We start from the raw sequence: 17,907 nt of genomic DNA on the forward strand, positions 1-17,907 counted from the left end.
TCTTTTGTCTTAGTATACTCTTTTTGACACATTCAATATTGATGAGGTGGGTCTTTTTTGTAGGATTGAATCAAATTATATACTTCCTCAAAAAAATTGTTTGGAAAAAATAAAGAGAAGGAATGTATTATTGTTGTACTTACTGCAAATGTTAATGGTACCATGAAACTTCTTTCTTTAGTTATCAATAAGTATATGAAGTGTCAAGCATTTTCATGTAGATACATTCTCAACCTAGATAACCTTGAAATGAAGTGGTTTGCAAATAAGAAAGCTTTGATGACTATAAGTGTGTTTGAGGAATTTATGCTTGATTTTAAAAGGAAGATGGTTGTCGCATAAAAAGAGAAGGTATTACTATTAGTTGATAATTTTTGAGGTCACCAAGTACCTAATGTAGGTGCACAATTGAGGATGATTAGACTTAAATTCTTTCTTCCAAATACTACAAGTAGATTCCAACCCAATGATGCATAAATTATTCAATTATTTAAAGCTCAATATTGCAAGTGGCTAATTCAACACTAGAAAGATTTTCTTCTAGAAAATAAGAGAAAAGATATTGATGTGTATCGATCTAAGACAATACAAGAGAATACTCGAGGCATTAGAGATATTGCATCAACAATCATGAATTTTTGGAAATATATACATATTGTTTTGGTTCTTTTTGACCATGTTAAAGCAGAAGAGGCAATCATGAAAGATAGAAAAGCTAAAGAAGCAATACATAAGAAAGAGTTGGAAGAAGTTACTACCTTATTGGAACAACTTGCATCAATATTTGTAGAGAGTGAAATTGGATCTATTATGAATGCACATGAATTCATCAATAATGAACTGAAATTTTATCTAAACAATCCCTACATACCTATTGAGGAGGAAATTATACGTAAGCTTCATGAAATAGATGATGCAATTGACAATGAACCTATTGAAGAAGCTAACAATGTAGAAATTGGTGATGTGATGGTAGATAGGATAGGATTTAAGGATGCTAAAAGTACATTATGTCCTTGAAACAATTTTTAGAACCAAGGCCTAGTGATGTTACACTTCTCATCAAGAGGATTTGAATACTTCAAAAGGAAATAAGATCTTAGGATGCAGAAGAATCTCATCAGATTTGTTCTTTTATTATGCTTAGATATATAATGATATTCATATCTTATATATTTTCATCCTTTTATTTATATAAGTGTTAATATTTTTAATTCCAAAATCATATAAATGTTATAAATTGTCTATACTACCCTTAATAAATATTAAAGTGTTAATACCACACAAATATTATAAGTTTCCAAAATATTAATACATATCAAGAGTGGATTCTATTACTACATTGTATTATATAATATACTAGCAAATTGAATTACTTGTTTGATTTTTTCTTTAAAATACATTACATCATTTTTTCTAAATAGATTGATTATTTGCATTCAAAAAAAAGCTTCATGCCATCAATAAAATTAATAGCCATTTGTCTTAGGATTGGAACAACTAATTATCACATGAATAAAATAGTTCCAATAATTTTGTTTTCATCATGTAATAATTCCCAACACCACATGATGACATTATTACAGTTTCAGAAAAGCAAATAAATACCAGAATATGGATCCAATACCTACTACCCTTGCTTCCTTCTTGTTCCTAGTTCCTATCAATCTTGAGGATGTAACACTTCAAACCATATACATTAGATTTGGCTATTTGATTGGATGGTTAATATTCCATTTGAATCCGCTAATGTTTAACTTAATAGGTTAGAAATTGTATCCATCAAATAAAAGGTTTCAATGCATTATTTCAATCAGTTAATATGATAGACATCGTTTGAACCATGTTCAACGAACCGTGACTGCATTGACAGACCTTCAATTTTCAATCCTGTTCTTGCAATTCAACTCGATGCTAAGAACCAACCGAAGATCACAAGAATCTCAAGGAGAAATGGAGACCAAATCCTTACATAGAATCATAAAATCTAAGCAACATTGAGCATTTAAGTTACAGGACTCAAGTATGCAAATCTTTGATCAGTTGAGTTGTTGTGAATAACCTTCCTCAGGAAAGTCAAGTCCAGCTTGATGCAGGGCAAGCATGTCCCCACCAGCTCAGCACATATCTGTGTGTAATCAATCATTTATCATCTCTATGAACTCTAGCCATTCTATCAGTCCCAGAAACTTTCCTGTACACAATAGTGAATTTTAACCATCATAGATCAGGAATCTTCCTCCCTCTCATCTGCATCAAGATGTGAAAGTGCAATTTTTGCCTTCTTGTTGGATCCTTTCAAGGCAGTAGCCTCGTCAATTTGTCCCTCCTCCACCCCAACTAGTTCAGGACCCTCCCTTTTAACTCCTGCTGTGGAATTAACCTTCTCTGTCTCAACGTCAGCAGTAATATCAGAAGCACCCGTTGCACTTTCACCTTCAGCGCCCTCTTTCTTCTTCTTTGAATCTTTAAGAGCTCGGCGTTCAGCTTGGGCAGCCTTCATACAGGAGCCCAAAGCTTCATCCTTAACAAGATCCAAAGGCGTTTTCCCAGCCTTGTTCTTGGTTAATAGGTTGGCCCCCTTCTTTATTAGTAGTAAACACACATCTTTGTGGTTTCCTTGAACTGCCATATGTAGAGGGGTCATCCCTTTGCGTGTCAATGTATTCACTTCGGCTCTTGCAGCCAGCAGTAAACGAACAGCTTCGACATGTCCCTTCTGACTTGCAAAATGAATGGCTGCCATGTCATCTCCTGCTGCGGCCTTGATGTCTGCTTTGCTATCACAAAGCAGTTTCACTACATCGGTTTGCCCTGCCCATGCTGCCATGTGTAGTCTTCATGTCTCGTTAAGTAATAAAAATGACGCATCATAAATTCTTCAAGGAAAGATCTCCAAAAGTCTTCATCGAGATTAAAGACACAAACACATGTTTCAGTTCTCAGAAGACATCCACCAATATTTAATCCAAAACTAGCCCTATTCGTAACAATTGGACCCCCAATTTATTGTACTTTAATTTGATTCTTCAAGTGTCAATTCAAGCATCCCATGTAGCAGGGAAGTCTGAGAGCATCATGTGTTAAAAACCTACTGAAATTCAAGAGGAAAACTTTTCGACCATCCGTTGTGACTGACACCAATCCAAACCCTAAAATTTCAACGGAATTACAACTTCCCATGTTCGAACCAACTATATCCCTGAAATGCTCACAGAACTTAGTCTCTCTCAAAGGTGGTCACAACCACGGTGATGCTACACAACCGTACGAAACAAAAATAAATATTCAAATTTCTCCTTGTGTCGCCGTTGTCTTCTCCAGCTCGACATGTAGCACCACTCAGCATTTGCAACGTCTCTGTAACTTTCTCGTATTAAGCACGAAGTATCCAAATGCAGCAGACTCATGACCTAATACAGATATAACGACCCATACAAGCAATAAAAAGGCGAGAAAAATTAGCCATCTCCGCGGCCCAATTCAGGCACGCAATTTCTTTGACGATACACAGCGATTGTGAGAGGCCTTACCAGCTACCTAAATGCAACATGCAACCGTTCATAAAACCAACAAAAACCAATGGGTGTACAAAATTGGAACACCCGATTGAGGTGGTGCTAAAATGAAACTGCAGCGCCAATACCAGAGAGGAATTTAAGGATACGGAGTACGAGAGTGTCGGTCACGCTCATTGATAGAAGCAGGGTTCATGGCAAGGAGACGGATGGTCTCGTCCACATCCCCGTTCCGCGCCGCATCATGCAAAGGCTTTTCTTCCGCCTGCGGTGGCGCCTTCGAATACCTCCTCGACATCCTTCAAGCTACTCCAAATCTGGGTCCAACCTCTCTCTTCTCAAATCTCTTCACTGTTGCGACAACCCAACAAAATCGATCCAGCGAGAGCTTCTGGCTGCAGCAACGGTAGCTCAGCGATCTATCCCCACAGATGACGAACTTACAACTAATTGTCTTGGTTTCACAGATTTAATAACAGTTTTTGGCTGTCTGCATTTAGAATGAAATCCATTGTTCAATCCATTCCTGGGTTTCTTATATCGCTGTACACAGATGAAACTATGGTGTGCAAGGCAAGAGTCAAGTGTGCTTACCATGGCTATGAAAGCAAGTATTTGCTGTGTGAAGTATAATCCAAGTTCAGGCTGTAAGTTTTGCAATCCAGCAGTGGTTGATTTCAACGGTTTTTTTTTTTTTCTTTTTTTTTTTTTGTTAGCTCTTCTCCCCACATTAACCTCTGTATGTGTGTGTGTGTATATATATATATATATATATATATATATAAATGGACTAACCTAAGTTTGGTTGGAGAGTCAAAAAATCCCATTGTCGATAGCAGTAGAGTGGTAAAATCTAGTTATGGGTTTAATCCAATTATTGGGATCAGAGAATTGGGACGAGCCGGGGCTGGCATGGGCAACTGTGCAAATGAACCGAAGCTGCACTTAGTTGACTTGGCGCTGTTTTTTTTTTTTTTTTTTTTTTTTGTTTTTAATTGCAATAAGGGGCACTAATTGGTTGTCAAGGTTTTTGGTAGCCAAATCGATGCCAATCAAAATTGTGTTTTATATTTTATTTTTTGATTGGCTGCCAAAAACATACTCAATGTTGGCAAAGCCAATGGGTTTAACCACTAATATATATATATATATATATATATATATATAAGAAAGTTTAAATACAGCTTTTAAAAATACTTTAAACACAAGATTTTACTTTAAAATATAAAAAATGCTTATATAAGTTTTAACACAAGTTTTCATCATCAATGATTGTCTTAATTAAGTGATTTCTTTCATTTAGTAATTTTTAGGAAAAAAAAGAAAGAAAGAAAAAAACTACTCAATCTCTTGATTTTGGTTATTTACTTCTAATGTAAAAATTCATTATTTTATATCCATTGACAAATGTTTGATGTCCATAAGGATTTTACAAAATTTATTTTCATCATTAAAAATAAAAATAAAATAAAATAATATTTCAAATTTAAATATATAAAAATTTTAAAACATAAGTTTAATTTTAAATTTTAAATTAATAAAAAAATAGCTAGTGATTTTATTAATATTTTTGGTTATAAGATAACAAAGGTTGCACCACATACATATTAGTATTCTTTGATATATATAGATAAGGAGAGAGAGTGAGAAAGACAACATGGGTACAATACAAAGGGATAAAGAAAGCTTTTGATTGGTTGTGAAGAAGGGAACATGGAGCTGTCTAAGGCCATGAGTCAAGACATGAGTTTGGAACAGGGGTGCAAATCAGAAAGTGCAGGTATTATTACACAAATGGACATGGCTAAGGCTTCAAGTATTGGGGCCCATGTGGTTTTTAAATACAAAAATTAAATAAGTAATAATAAAATTATATAATATTTAATATATAATTATATATTTATATTCCATATAAAAATAAAACTTAGTTAAATGACTAAAGGATAAAGAAGTCTACTCATTGCTTTTTCATATGCGATGACACATATTTTTGCTAGTACTATATATATATATATATATATATATATATAATACTCTATTGCACAAATAGATGGAGATACCACAAAATAGTAATTATATCTTTATTGATCCATGCATATTAAAAAAAAAATTAAAAAAAATACAAGATATATCATAAAAACGATCTTATAATTTCTTCTTTATATTAAATAAATAATATTATACTAAGCAAGAAAGTTTGAACAATTAGAAAAGACCTAGCATTGTATAGGCTAAAAATTACAAATTTTGTGCCAACATTTTTTTTTTCTAATACATAACTTATTGCCAAAAGAACCTAAAAGTACTCAAAACATGTAAATTATACATCATTAAGCATAATAGCATTAATAGTAAATTTTTAAATATAAAAATATAAATTAATAATAATAATAATAATAATACACACTATGCAATTATACATGTTATCAACTAATTTTCAAACCACATATACTATCAACTATAACTTCAATTAACATCTTTTTTTCCATATTTAGTAATTACATCTAGTAACAATTTCATACAAATTGGGTTGTTAGCAATGCACTTCTATTATACATCTTTGAGTAACTAAAGTATTACATGCAATGTAAACTATATTAAGTTTATTCATCATTCCTATATAAAATAAAATTTGTAATTATATACTCTATACATGTAATTAATTGTAACAACAACAACACTATCATAGAAAAGAATAAATGTGCTATAGCAAAAACTAGTTAGCTAAAAATAAGCCTTCAAATATCCACAATTCTATCTTTATTTTAAAATATATTTATATATTGAAATAATTTTCATATTTCTTCTTACAAATATTTTTAGTTTTTAGAATTAATTATTAAATATGTACAATTGTGAGTAGCAAGGCTTTGTAACTCATGGTGATAAAAAAATAAGTATACTTTGGTGAGGCTCACAACCACATATGAGCTCATGTATTTAAAAAATTTACAATACCATAAGAATACCATCTAAGCTTCACTACCATTGAGTGTGACTTGCATTTGCATTAAGAATTGCATGCAATCTTTTAGGCATTTCATCTATCCATTTATCTATGTCTAGATCAATGAAATTCTACTCTTCTTGTGTTGTTTCAAACTATTGTTGTGTATTATGAGGTCTTCTCTTTAGGGAAGAAACACTTTCTAAGGCATTGTTTGATAATCATTTAACAATTCTTAATTGGGTTGAGGTCAACACAATTGTATAACTAAGATAGTTGTGAATTGCCAAATTCTCTCTATATGCTTGTATTCTTAGGCCCTTGATGCAATCTTGCTCCATCCACAACCAAATAGATGTGACTTTGCTCATTGCTTAGAGTATGAATGAAAGGAATAATTTAAGGTTTGTGCAATTCCTAAACAAATTGCACAACATTGAAACCAAGTCTATTATGAGGAGAAATAAGCACCCTTTCTATCCTCCTTCTTACTATTTCCATCCTCCTTCTCACTAATGCTATCTTAAAACATTGGTCTTCCTTGACTTGGAACTAATTCTCAAATTCTTGTTGAGTAGTTTGTTATCTTGATGCATATAGATCTTCTTTTGTGCTGAACATAGATCATAGATTATGGTGGACTTATTAATAAAACAAATCCTAGTCTACTGCTGCACATCCCACCCATGACATCTAAGAGCAAATTCTTTGCATTTCTCTTTTTGTATTGATGTCCGATAGAGTTTCAATTGCAGCACCTTCAAGTAGAAGCCACTAGTAGAAACAATCTTACAAATGATTGAAAAAGATAGCCAAACATCTGCTTATCTTGCAATCTCTTGCAAAGATAACCAAGGATCTTCATCTATTACCTCATCTACTCTCTTTCACACAACCATTGTAATTTTTTGTGGATGATCTTGGCAAAGAACATTCTCACCATGACCCCCCTTATGAATCCCCTCTCTTCACCACCTATTGAATGATTGACTTCCCTACCTCCAAAGCCTTAGTAATCCTCCCAAAACCTTATTCAACCCTTCCCTTACCTCTCTCTGGCCACATGAGGGCACCATTGTGAAGAGAATCAGCTACACTCACTCTATCGAGCTGGGTATAAGATCTTCTTGGACACAACTGTCCATTTATATTGACATATCACCTACAAGCACAAATTTTCACACCTACAACTTATCCAAACATCATCCACTATCTCAATATTTTCAGATAGATTTGAAAACTCTGGTTTATATTGAGAACATTAAACAACTTTGCATATTGCAAAATAAGTGATATTAATATACTCCTTTACTATACTGATTCAACGATATTAACATACTCCTTTAGTCAATAAATATGCAATTTAGTAGCTCTTACCTCGTGAAAAATGTCGGATTACAATAGCAACATCACTAATCATCAACCGCCAACATAGACATTCGAATAATTATATTTATTGAACAACCCTACCAATAGCATCGAGATATTTACCTTAACCACATTCTACAATCTGTACTTTCATACTACCCACCGACGTATCAATCGTTTGAACTGGTTCAAAAGCTACATATATCCTACGGTTAAAACGGCTCAGAGAAGCACAGCCGCAAACGAGTCTTAACAATCAACTATAACTCAGCACACAGATTTAACATTCCCACATCAATATAACTGCATCTTTCACTCCGCCACGTCGCTCTACACTTTCCAGATCAGAGTAAGTACCGTAAAGCAGCTAGATACTTACTACAACTTAAGCGCAACAAGAATAGCCTTTACTACAGTTTTTTCATGAATATCACAGGGGCAGATTTATGCATCATCAAAAGGTAGCTGATTACATAAGTTACATGAAGAAAAATCAGTTGCGAAGAACCATGACCGCATTTTTGTGCGCTTCATGTTCATCAACACAGAGACCGTGGAATTGACTGCAATACAGATTGAGGCGTACAAGTAAACAAATAAATTAGGCTCGACGAATGAGTACATTAGCAATGCCACCTTCGGGGAACTCCTGAGTCTCACCGCCACCTTGGCGATGAACATCTACTACTACTCACAACAATCCCCCAAGGCTCGATCCATCCCCCACAATCCCACTGCGACCTCACTCCTTTCCCGCACACCCGCGGTGCCTCACTCACCGCGCCTGCTGCCAACTGTTCGCAGCTCCGGCACACCCATCGCCACCGCCACCGCCACTGGGACCGCATCGGATCGCTTCCATCTCCACGCCATCCTTCTACTGCCACTTCTCCGCAACCAGGTTCGCCAAGTCCACCACCCTCTGCGAGTATCCCCACTCGTTGTCGTACCATGCCACCACCTTCACCATGTCGTCTCCCATCACCATCGTCAGCGATGAGTCCACCGTCGACGACACGTCCGTGCACCTGAAGTCCACCGACACCAACGGCTCGTCGCACACCGCCAACACTCCCTTCAGCTGCTCCGTCTCGCACGCATCCCTGAATGCCTGGTTCACCTCTTCCGCAAACGTCTTCTTCTCCACCTGCACCACCAAGTCCACCACCGACACGTTCGGCGTCGGCACTCGCAGCGCGATTCCGTTGATCTTCCCCTTCAAGTTCGGCAGCACCAGCGCCACCGCCTTCGCGGCTCCCGTCGACGTCGGCACGATGTTCAGAGCTGCGGCACGCGCTCTCCTCAAGTCACGGTGCGACGCATCCAACAGCCTCTGGTCACCCGTGTACGAGTGGGTCGTCGTCATTGTGCCCTTGATGATCCCGAACTTCTCGTCCAACACCTTCACGAACGGCGCCAGGCAGTTCGTCGTGCACGATGCGTTGCTGATGATCGCGTCCGAGTGCTTGTAGTCCTGCTCGTTCACGCCCACCACGTACGTCGGGATCGCACCCTTTCCGGGCGCCGTAATCAACACCTTCTTCGCTCCCGCCTGGATGTGCTTGCCGGCGCCCGCCTCGTCCACGAACACTCCGGTTCCCTCGATCACCAGGTCGATGCCCATCTCGCTGCAACAAATTACCACCAACTCGTCACGACACATATCACTCCATCTCACCAGGTCCTCCTCCCAACCACCCCCATGATGCCACCCAGAATACGGCCCTCGCCAATTCGCATGTTACTAACGCAGCTCCCTGCTCATCCCACGCTGCAACTAGGATCTGTTCATCACTTACCCCCATGGCAGGTTCAGAGGGTTCCTGTCGGACACCACCTTGATCACCTTTCCGTCCACGCTGATGGCATCGTTGCCCTCAACCTTAACGTCTGCGTTGAAGGTGCCGAGCATGGAGTCATACTTCAACAGATGAGACGCCTGCTTCACACCTCCCGTGTCGTTGATCACGACGACGTCGAGGGGAGAGTCCTTCCTGCCGTGCCAGCAGCGGATGAAGTTGCGTCCGATACGTCCGAATCCGTTGATGGCAACCTTGATCTTGGCCTCGGTGACGGCCCTGCTGGCTCCGGAGCTGGCAGACTGGAACAATGGAAGGTGTCAGGCAACATCGACATGGTTTCTTCTGAAGGAAGATTTTTTTTTTAAGGTATAGTCGCACATCAATATTTGTCATTCCATGGCATGCACAGATACAGGAAATTCGGAGGATGCTTACGACAGCGGACTGGGCAGCGACGATCGAAGCGAGGTCATCGATTTGCTTGCCAAACGTAGCAATGCTGGTGCTCTTCATTCCCGAAAATTCTGAGAATCCCTTGGAACCTGCGCCCTGTTGTGCGAGCAGCAAAGAGTCAGTTTCGAAGTGTTACGATCGAAGCCCGACGGCCATTGTCCGCAGGCAAGCTTCAACATAACTGTACAATCTACAGTTATCGAATTTCGACTTCGCATTTCGAATTCGTTCTAGATGAGTATAACATTTGGGTCTTTGCGATCTTCAGATCGGCCAGGCATTTCTCGTCGCAAGACTTCAGTCGGCAAGTTGGTTCGCGAAATTGCGTCCAAATTATAAGTTCACGGAGAATCTGTAAGTAGTCTACACTACTTGCGACAGTGAACTGTCCACAATCCACATATGCAACTATGATCCCGGTTACAATTTGCACCACAAGTTCTACATAGATGTATCCATTGCAACTACGTTTATGGTGCTCCTTCTAAAAACTCATCAGCACTACCAGTACAGGTACTGATTACTACATTGTCGAAACAGACTGCCGAAGTGGGACAAACTTGTTCTGGTTCGAAATGGTGGGTAGTTATCAGCTTAAGGTTGGCACATTCTTGTGTGCATTGACCCGTAGCCATAGCCATCTAAATGCATAGAATTGACGACAAATTACAGGGAGTAAAGGGTACCTTGAGGGAAGCAGTGCTGGGCACAGAGGCCGCGGCGAACGCGGTGGCAGCCATGGCGTTGAGCTGCTCGAGTTCCGGTGGAGTGGTGGGTGCAGGTCCAGAATCACTGCTGGGAATACAAAGTCAAGGAGATTGTGTAAGTGTTATCAGGATTTGTGTGCAAATTCAAGCCAGCCGTTCAAGACGAGAACGCTGGGCCGTTCAAACGAGATAAGGGCCTATCCCTCTGCAATCTCGCTACGGTTGAGGCGTCGCGATGCTCGTCCAATGGGTTGGTGCTCATCGGGAACTGTGGCAGTCCAAGGTGGCACCGCGCGACGCTGGTTTTGGAGGTCTTCTCCTCCTGCTGCCCTTCCATTTACTTGCAATTTGTGTGCTGTTAAATTTCTTGGTTTGTCTTCTTCTTATTCTGCTTTTAAAAAATTTGTAATAATAAATAAATAAGATTTATTTTATTTTATTTTATTTAAATCTTGTAATTGAAATCGAAAGTTTTGCTTGTTTTCAGAACCAACTGAACATGAGAGAATATTAGGTGACATATTCTAAATGTATGGACTGAGGGCGACTTAGTCTGTGCTGAATGCGATTCTAAACAAGAATTAGTACACATGTCATATGATAATTTCGATTTCATAAGAACCTGCGTTTATAAAAACAAAAAAAAGAACCGAAATTGAAGCATATAAAAACAAAAAAAAAAGAACCGAGTCAAATAAACATCCAATTGACATTTTCCTAACCCTAAATCTGGGGATTTAATGACGACAGTGTTTTACCAATTTCATGATGTATTAACTGCATGCAGATGTCATGTTCAACCATGACATGAAGTCCATTGATATCGACAACGAGGACAATTGGGCAGAGTGGCTGAGCCACATTGTTGACTGAGGAGCCGGAACTCTCTCAGAGCGAGAGACTCGCCTCCTCCGTCTGTTCATTCTGCAGTTTCGGACCACATCCTCAAAAGTGTATCCTCCGAAAGAAAGCCGCAGCTGCAGGTAGGATGGCACTGATTGCCTTGGCTGATCTCTGTCTGCTTCTGCAATATAAAGCCGTGTACATGGTGGAGGGACCAGACGGGGCAATGGAATGGTGCCGAAGCCTTCTCGGCTGCCGGCTGCCGAGTGCGTTATTCTTGCGCCTTCCAAACAGCTTTACCATTGTTTTTTTGATTCAATAAACTCATAGTCCGCTGCGTTTTCAAACACATGTTTATCAACCCATTGAAAATGCTCTAGTGAATCTCCCTTGTGCTTGCAATTTGTCAGAGAGGCCACAAAAAGTAAACTCGTGTGACAATCTTAAGGTCTAAGAGCTCGCAAACTCTAATCTCTCATGTAAGTTCCTATTTTACCAAGGATCCACTCGGTTTCTGTAAGAATTGGTTCTGGAAGATTCTATCAGGGTTCCAGTTTGCACCGATCGAGCAGGATTGATAACACAACATTCCTCGTTCCTCTTCGAAGTTTTTACATGTCTTGTTCTGCCGAACCAGCACTAACTTCTATTCACGGTCTTGCTTTATTCAGCTTCAAGAGATGACCTATTCCTGGTTAGAACTCTTTTAAAGAGATGACCTATTCCTGGTTAGATCCCCCCAAAAAAACCATACATCTATTGTAATTCTAGAGTTTATTGATTGATTATAGAGTGGAATTTGAAGGCAGACTTTTTTTTTTTTTTTTTTTTAACCAATGATTTGCAATGATTTGAGTTTGCAATGACTTTGTGAAAGCTTTACAAAGTCATAGTTGTTTTGAACTGATATTGATTTTTTTTAAAAACATAAAAATTCATATTAAAGAAATTTTTTAAAAATTGGTAGTTGATCTATAGATAGAATTTTATAGTTGTAGAATTATAGTTAAATTAAATTTATGTCATAATTTTGAGCTTGATTAAGTGGTTCATGTAAAAATGATTAAAATTCAAGTGCATTGGAGTCTTAAAAATTGGAGTTTGGAGGACTAGTGAAGGTTTCAAGATTTGTAGAAATCCACTTATTGGATTGAAATTTTTTATTTAAAACTTGTAGCAAACTTGACTTTCAATAAATATGCAAAGTTTGAAAGTAATTAGATTATGAAATCAAGATATATTGATACTCAAAGATTGATATCAAGGTTGGAGAAAGTGGCTATACAATACTTAGGCAAATATGAAGTTTATCTTTTATAGAATAAAAATTTATATTATCAAAAAAAATTACTTGTTTTGAACTAATTAATTGAAAAGTATACAAATTTTGCATTAAAATTTAAAATTAAATTATTAATTATTAAAGTTTTAATTTTCTACAAGATTTAATGAGGATTTAATTAGGATTTGATTAAAATTTGATTAAAAATTGGATGAAGTCTGATTAGGACTTTATTAAGAATTTATTAAAAATTAATTAAAATTTGATTTAGATTTGATTATGACAAGGATTTGGATTTCAAAGTTTGAATAAAATTTAGGATTTAAGGCTTGATTTAGATTTTATTAGAGTTTAATTGAGGTTTATTTATAATATATTAGTTATTATTTAAAGATTTAAATATATATATATATATATATATATGATAAGATTTATATTATATTTTTAAAAATTTAATATGATATACTCCAGATAATTGTTAGCTTATTTAGGTTATTCAAGAATGTAAAAAGGTAATTATAAACACCTTATGGATTATTTAGGATTACAAATCAAACTTTAAAGTAAGTTCTAATCTTTACACAACCAAATGCTTAATACATTCTTAAGTTAGTTTTTATATAATACAACATTTTTTGTCCATCAGTTTAAGAATAAAAAACTAAAGATAAATTTTATATCCTCTTTCAATATTTTAAAAATGATTCTTCAAAACCTTGATATAAACTATTTTTTTATTTTTTTATTTTTTTTTATCTAAAATAATATCTTTTAGCAATCTATGATAGCAATAAATATTGCAAGAAAAAAGTTTAAATGATTATTTGTTTATGATAGATTTTGTATATGATACATAATGTTTTATCTTAGTTAAATAATCTATTATTATGAATACATAGTTATAAAAATACGAAATTAAAAGATTTGACATAAAATCCATAAAAATGGAAGATCAAATATTGTTTTGGTATATATAATGGTTGAAGAAGTTCATATGGTTGATAACAAGGAATTTTTGATCTTAAACAAATATCATATGATTATACAAATTCTTTAATTGCCTTCTATATTTGAAGCCAGAAATAATCTTTTGATAATAATCTAAGAAGTTTTATTCTATTTAAAATGTATTTTACTTAAAAAATTGTGGTGAGCTTTAAAAATATATAGTTTTACTTCAAATTGTAGAAAATAGAAGCATTTCTTGAAATAAAAAAACATAAAGAAATTTCTTAAACTAAAGAATATATAAGCTTTTTTTGAAATAAATAATAAAATTTCAATCAACAATTTATGTTGATTTTAAAGCTTAAAGATGAAATTAATTTGTCTTAAAAAGAATTGTTAATAGTTGATCTAAGTTTTTTTTTTTTTTTTTTTTTTTTTTTTTTTTTTTTCTTCTTCTTCTTCTTCTTCTTCTTCTTCTTTAGTACAAATAAGAGAATTTTAAAATGTTATTTGATCATTTTTATTTATTTTAATATATTTTTAGTAAATATATGATTATAAATTCTAATCTTAATAAATTAATATTTCAATAATTTTAGTAACGATTTAAAATAATTACTAATATGAAATACTAAAGATTCTTGTAATTTATACAAATAATCATTAGATTAGAAGTAACTTCGAAATAATGGCTCCATTCTTAAAATAAATCCACAATTGTAAGTAATTCTTTGTTTTCAATCTTGAATTTGATGTAACTATTAAAAATTTATTTGAATAAAAAACTATTGATTGAAGTTTGTTACTTCTTCTTATTTGTGACAATATCCTATCTTAGAAAAATTCTAATGTGTTTATTTTTATAAAAAATATCTTAGAAAAATCAATGTAATATAACATTGGTACAGAAATGAAAGCTATTTGAAAGCATCAAATGCTACTTCAACTTCTTTATTCTACTCAAGTTTTTTTTTTTTTTTTTTTTTTTTTTTTTTTTCAAATATATAAATGGAGTTGCAACTTGAAAAAAATCTTTAATAAAAATTAGATAATATTTGAAAAATCTCCAAAAACATAGAATATCTTTTACTATTTTTGAAATCTTCTAATCTATTATAGTCTAAAATTTTTTAGGATCTATTATAAAACCAGCATTTGAAATAATGTATCCAAAGTAGTTAAATTAAATTGTATAAAAAACACATTTTTCTATCTCAATATACAATCATATATCTTTAAGTTTTTGTAGCACACAACAAATATGTTCTTTTATATTCTTAAAATAGATTAAAATATTGTCTAAATAACAAAAAAAATCATCTATAAACTCTTAAAAAAATCATTCATAAGATATTGAAAAGCAATTGGTGCATGTATAAATCTAAAAGGCATGACATTATATTAAAAATATCCATGCATTATTTGAAATCCAGTCTTCTATGGACTTATTTTTTTTTATGCTGAATAGATTATACGCTCTTTGTAGATTTATATTTGAATAGATCTTGGCTATATCCAATTAATCCAAAAGTCTTAATATCAAAGGTAAAATATACATTTTCTTAATGATAATATTGTTGAGTTATCAATAATTTGCATAGATCTACAATGATTATTTTTTTTTTCTTCACAATAAGATAAGAACTTATACTAAAAATTTCAAATAGCATATGAAGTTCTTTGCCATATTTTCATCAAAATACTCTATAGATAGAATGAATTTGTTTTGCAATAATATATAGATTGGTCCAAATGATAATTGAATTTTTTCTTGAAGATCAATGAACCAACCATAAGATAATATTTTAGAGGAACATTTGTATTTTCTTCTACAAAAAGTCTTGATATTTCTCTTATTGACTTAGAATATTGCATGAAGTCTTTCAACCATGAAAAATTTGTGTGGCATAAATAATAAAATGTAACTTTTTTTTGTAACATACATAAAAACTCTTGCACTTACTAATAAATATTTGATTATATTGAACTTATGATTTTCTATTAGAATAATAAAAGTTTAGATTATACTATGAAAAGAAATCAAGATTACAAGAAATTCAAACTATTTGAAGATTATACTTTTTTAATAACAATAATCAACAAAAACCAAATAAAAAATATTTAATAACATTAAAATTTTTTAAGCTATTATGACCATTTGTTGCTATATCTAAAAGGAATAATATTATGAGTAATATTTGTAAAAGACAAAAAATGACTATCTATAATTTCTACATGAAGGAATTTAATTTTTTTCATTAAGAATATTTTTGATTTTTTACTAATGTAACGGAATCCAATTAAGATATTTGTATTATTGACATATACTAATAGATAGTTGGAGCCATGTTTGAGAAGTTTATAGAAGTTTTTAGAATTAGGGTTAGATTAGTGGACTATGTAAGATCTACCATGGAATATTTTAGAAAGAACTTAGGATAGTTATCTCGATGGGGCCTACTATAGAATATTTTAAAAAGAACTTAAGGCAGTTATTTAGGTAAAATCTACTATTAAGAACATTCTAAAAAGTTCCAAGATGGTTAGGCAAATTATAAATAGGGCTAACTAAGGCCATTTGAGCATCAGATCAAGTATGGCTTCAAATCCTTTCTCTTAGTAAAGTTTGGTTTTGCATCTTCTTATTCAGTTTTATTCTATTTTCTTTTATTTTAGTCTGCTTTATCCTACATTGTGATAGAATTTATATTATTAAAAAATAGAAGGATCTTAAATTTTTGAGATAGTTCAATTCCATTTCATTGATATTAGAGCAAATATTAGACTGTTCCTCAGTAGTGTATCGATAGCAAATGTCTACTCTAAGGTCAATTGTTCTGGTCATATTAGTTATTGTATTGAGGCTACCATAAGCTACTCTTAAGAAGTTAGATAGAAAAAAAAGAAGGCATTACAGTAATAAAGTCAACCAAAGAAATTACAGTATAGAAGATATGGTGGAGTAATCTCAGATGGAAACTAAGATACATCATTTCCTAGGTCAATTAGCTACATTGTAAAGGCAAATAAAAGCCTCTAAGATAAAAGAGTTGATATTTCTTATACTAAAATTGAGTAAGCCAGATATGAACTTTGAGACTTGAAGGCAAGAAGATATATATCAATAGCTCTTCAATATGTGACAATACTTCCAACTTTGTAATATGCTACAAATAAGATATTTGTATAAGGATAGATAGTTAGAACCATAGAAGTTTTTAGAATTGAGGTTAAGTTAGTAGACTAGGTAGGATCTATTATGAAATATTTTAGAAAGAATTTAAGGCAGTTATTTAGATGGAGTCCATTATGGAACCTTTTAAAAAAGACTTAGGGTGGTTATTTAGATGAGGCCTACCATGGTACCTTTTAAAAGGAGTTTAAGATAGTTATCTAAGTAAGATCCACCACCTAAAAACATTCTAGAAAGTTTAGGATGATAAAATAAAGTATAAATAGGAATGACTAAGATCTTTTGAGGCATCTAATCAGGTATGGCTTTGGACCTTTTTTTTTTTTAATATAATTGAGTTTGATATCTTCTTATTTTGTTCTATTTGGTTTTAATTCCAATCGCTTAGTTTTTTCTTTCGTATCCCATATGTCTAGTATTGTTCAATTTTGTTATGTTCTAGTTTGTTCTATCTTGTAATGAGGTTTTATGTTGCTATGGATCAGAAGGATCTTGGAGAATTAAGATAGACCGATCTTGTTTTATTGATATCAGAACAAATATTAGATTGTCTTCTTTTGGTAGTATATCAATAGTCATCATCTAGTCCAAGATTAGTTACTATGGTCACATTAGGTGCTTTCTTGAAGCTACCATAAGCTATTCTTAAAAAGTCAATTGTGAGGTGAGAAGGCATTACAAATAGTAAAGTCTAGCAAAAATATTATAGCATGGGAGATATGGCAAAGCAATCTTAGATGGAAGCTCAAGTAGAACACCTCTTAGGCTAGATAGCTACTTTGCAATGGCAAACAGAAATCTTAAGGATAAGAGAGCCGACATCTACTAGGTTGAAATTGAAAAAGT

At 33.9% G+C, this 17,907-nt stretch overlaps 2 protein-coding genes and 1 long non-coding RNA gene across 5 annotated transcripts; 1 reads left to right on the plus strand and 2 right to left on the minus strand.

Annotated features, from left to right (window-relative positions):
• Positions 1-2,024: 2,024 nt before the first annotated feature.
• Positions 2,025-4,143, minus strand: LOC112284618 (uncharacterized). 2 transcript variants are annotated; one of them, XM_090251929.1, is made up of 2 exons: positions 3,668-4,143; positions 2,025-2,903 (listed from the first exon to the last, which is right to left on the minus strand). In XM_090251929.1, exon 2 carries the CDS (start codon positions 2,828-2,830, stop codon positions 2,228-2,230), a length of 603 nt encoding a protein of 200 aa, XP_090108055.1. In that variant the 5' UTR covers positions 2,831-2,903; positions 3,668-4,143; the 3' UTR covers positions 2,025-2,227. The 2 variants fall into 2 exon arrangements, with proteins under 2 accessions (XP_090108055.1, XP_024380366.1); XM_024524598.3 differs by having other exon boundaries at positions 2,025-2,837; positions 3,668-4,141.
• A 4,265-nt stretch (positions 4,144-8,408) lies between these two features.
• Positions 8,409-10,879, minus strand: LOC112284651 (glyceraldehyde-3-phosphate dehydrogenase A, chloroplastic). The gene is made up of 4 exons (XM_024524651.2): positions 10,775-10,879; positions 10,071-10,184; positions 9,633-9,934; positions 8,409-9,461 (listed from the first exon to the last, which is right to left on the minus strand). Exons 1-4 carry the CDS (start codon positions 10,826-10,828, stop codon positions 8,711-8,713), a joined length of 1,221 nt encoding a protein of 406 aa, XP_024380419.1. The 5' UTR covers positions 10,829-10,879; the 3' UTR covers positions 8,409-8,710.
• Positions 10,880-11,023: 144 nt separating this feature from the next.
• Positions 11,024-12,444, plus strand: LOC149988551 (uncharacterized). Of its 2 annotated transcripts, XR_016504178.1 has the most exons (3): positions 11,024-11,904; positions 12,049-12,117; positions 12,310-12,444. It is a non-coding gene; the product is annotated as an uncharacterized LOC149988551 (long non-coding RNA). The 2 variants fall into 2 exon arrangements; XR_016504177.1 differs by lacking the exon at positions 12,310-12,444 and having other exon boundaries at positions 12,049-12,270.
• The last annotated feature ends 5,463 nt before the right edge of the window (positions 12,445-17,907 follow it).

This window comes from Physcomitrium patens, chromosome 7 (assembly GCF_059467195.1).
Source record: "Physcomitrium patens ecotype Gransden chromosome 7, ASM5946719v1, whole genome shotgun sequence".
Classification (NCBI taxonomy): domain Eukaryota; kingdom Viridiplantae; phylum Streptophyta; class Bryopsida; order Funariales; family Funariaceae; genus Physcomitrium; species Physcomitrium patens.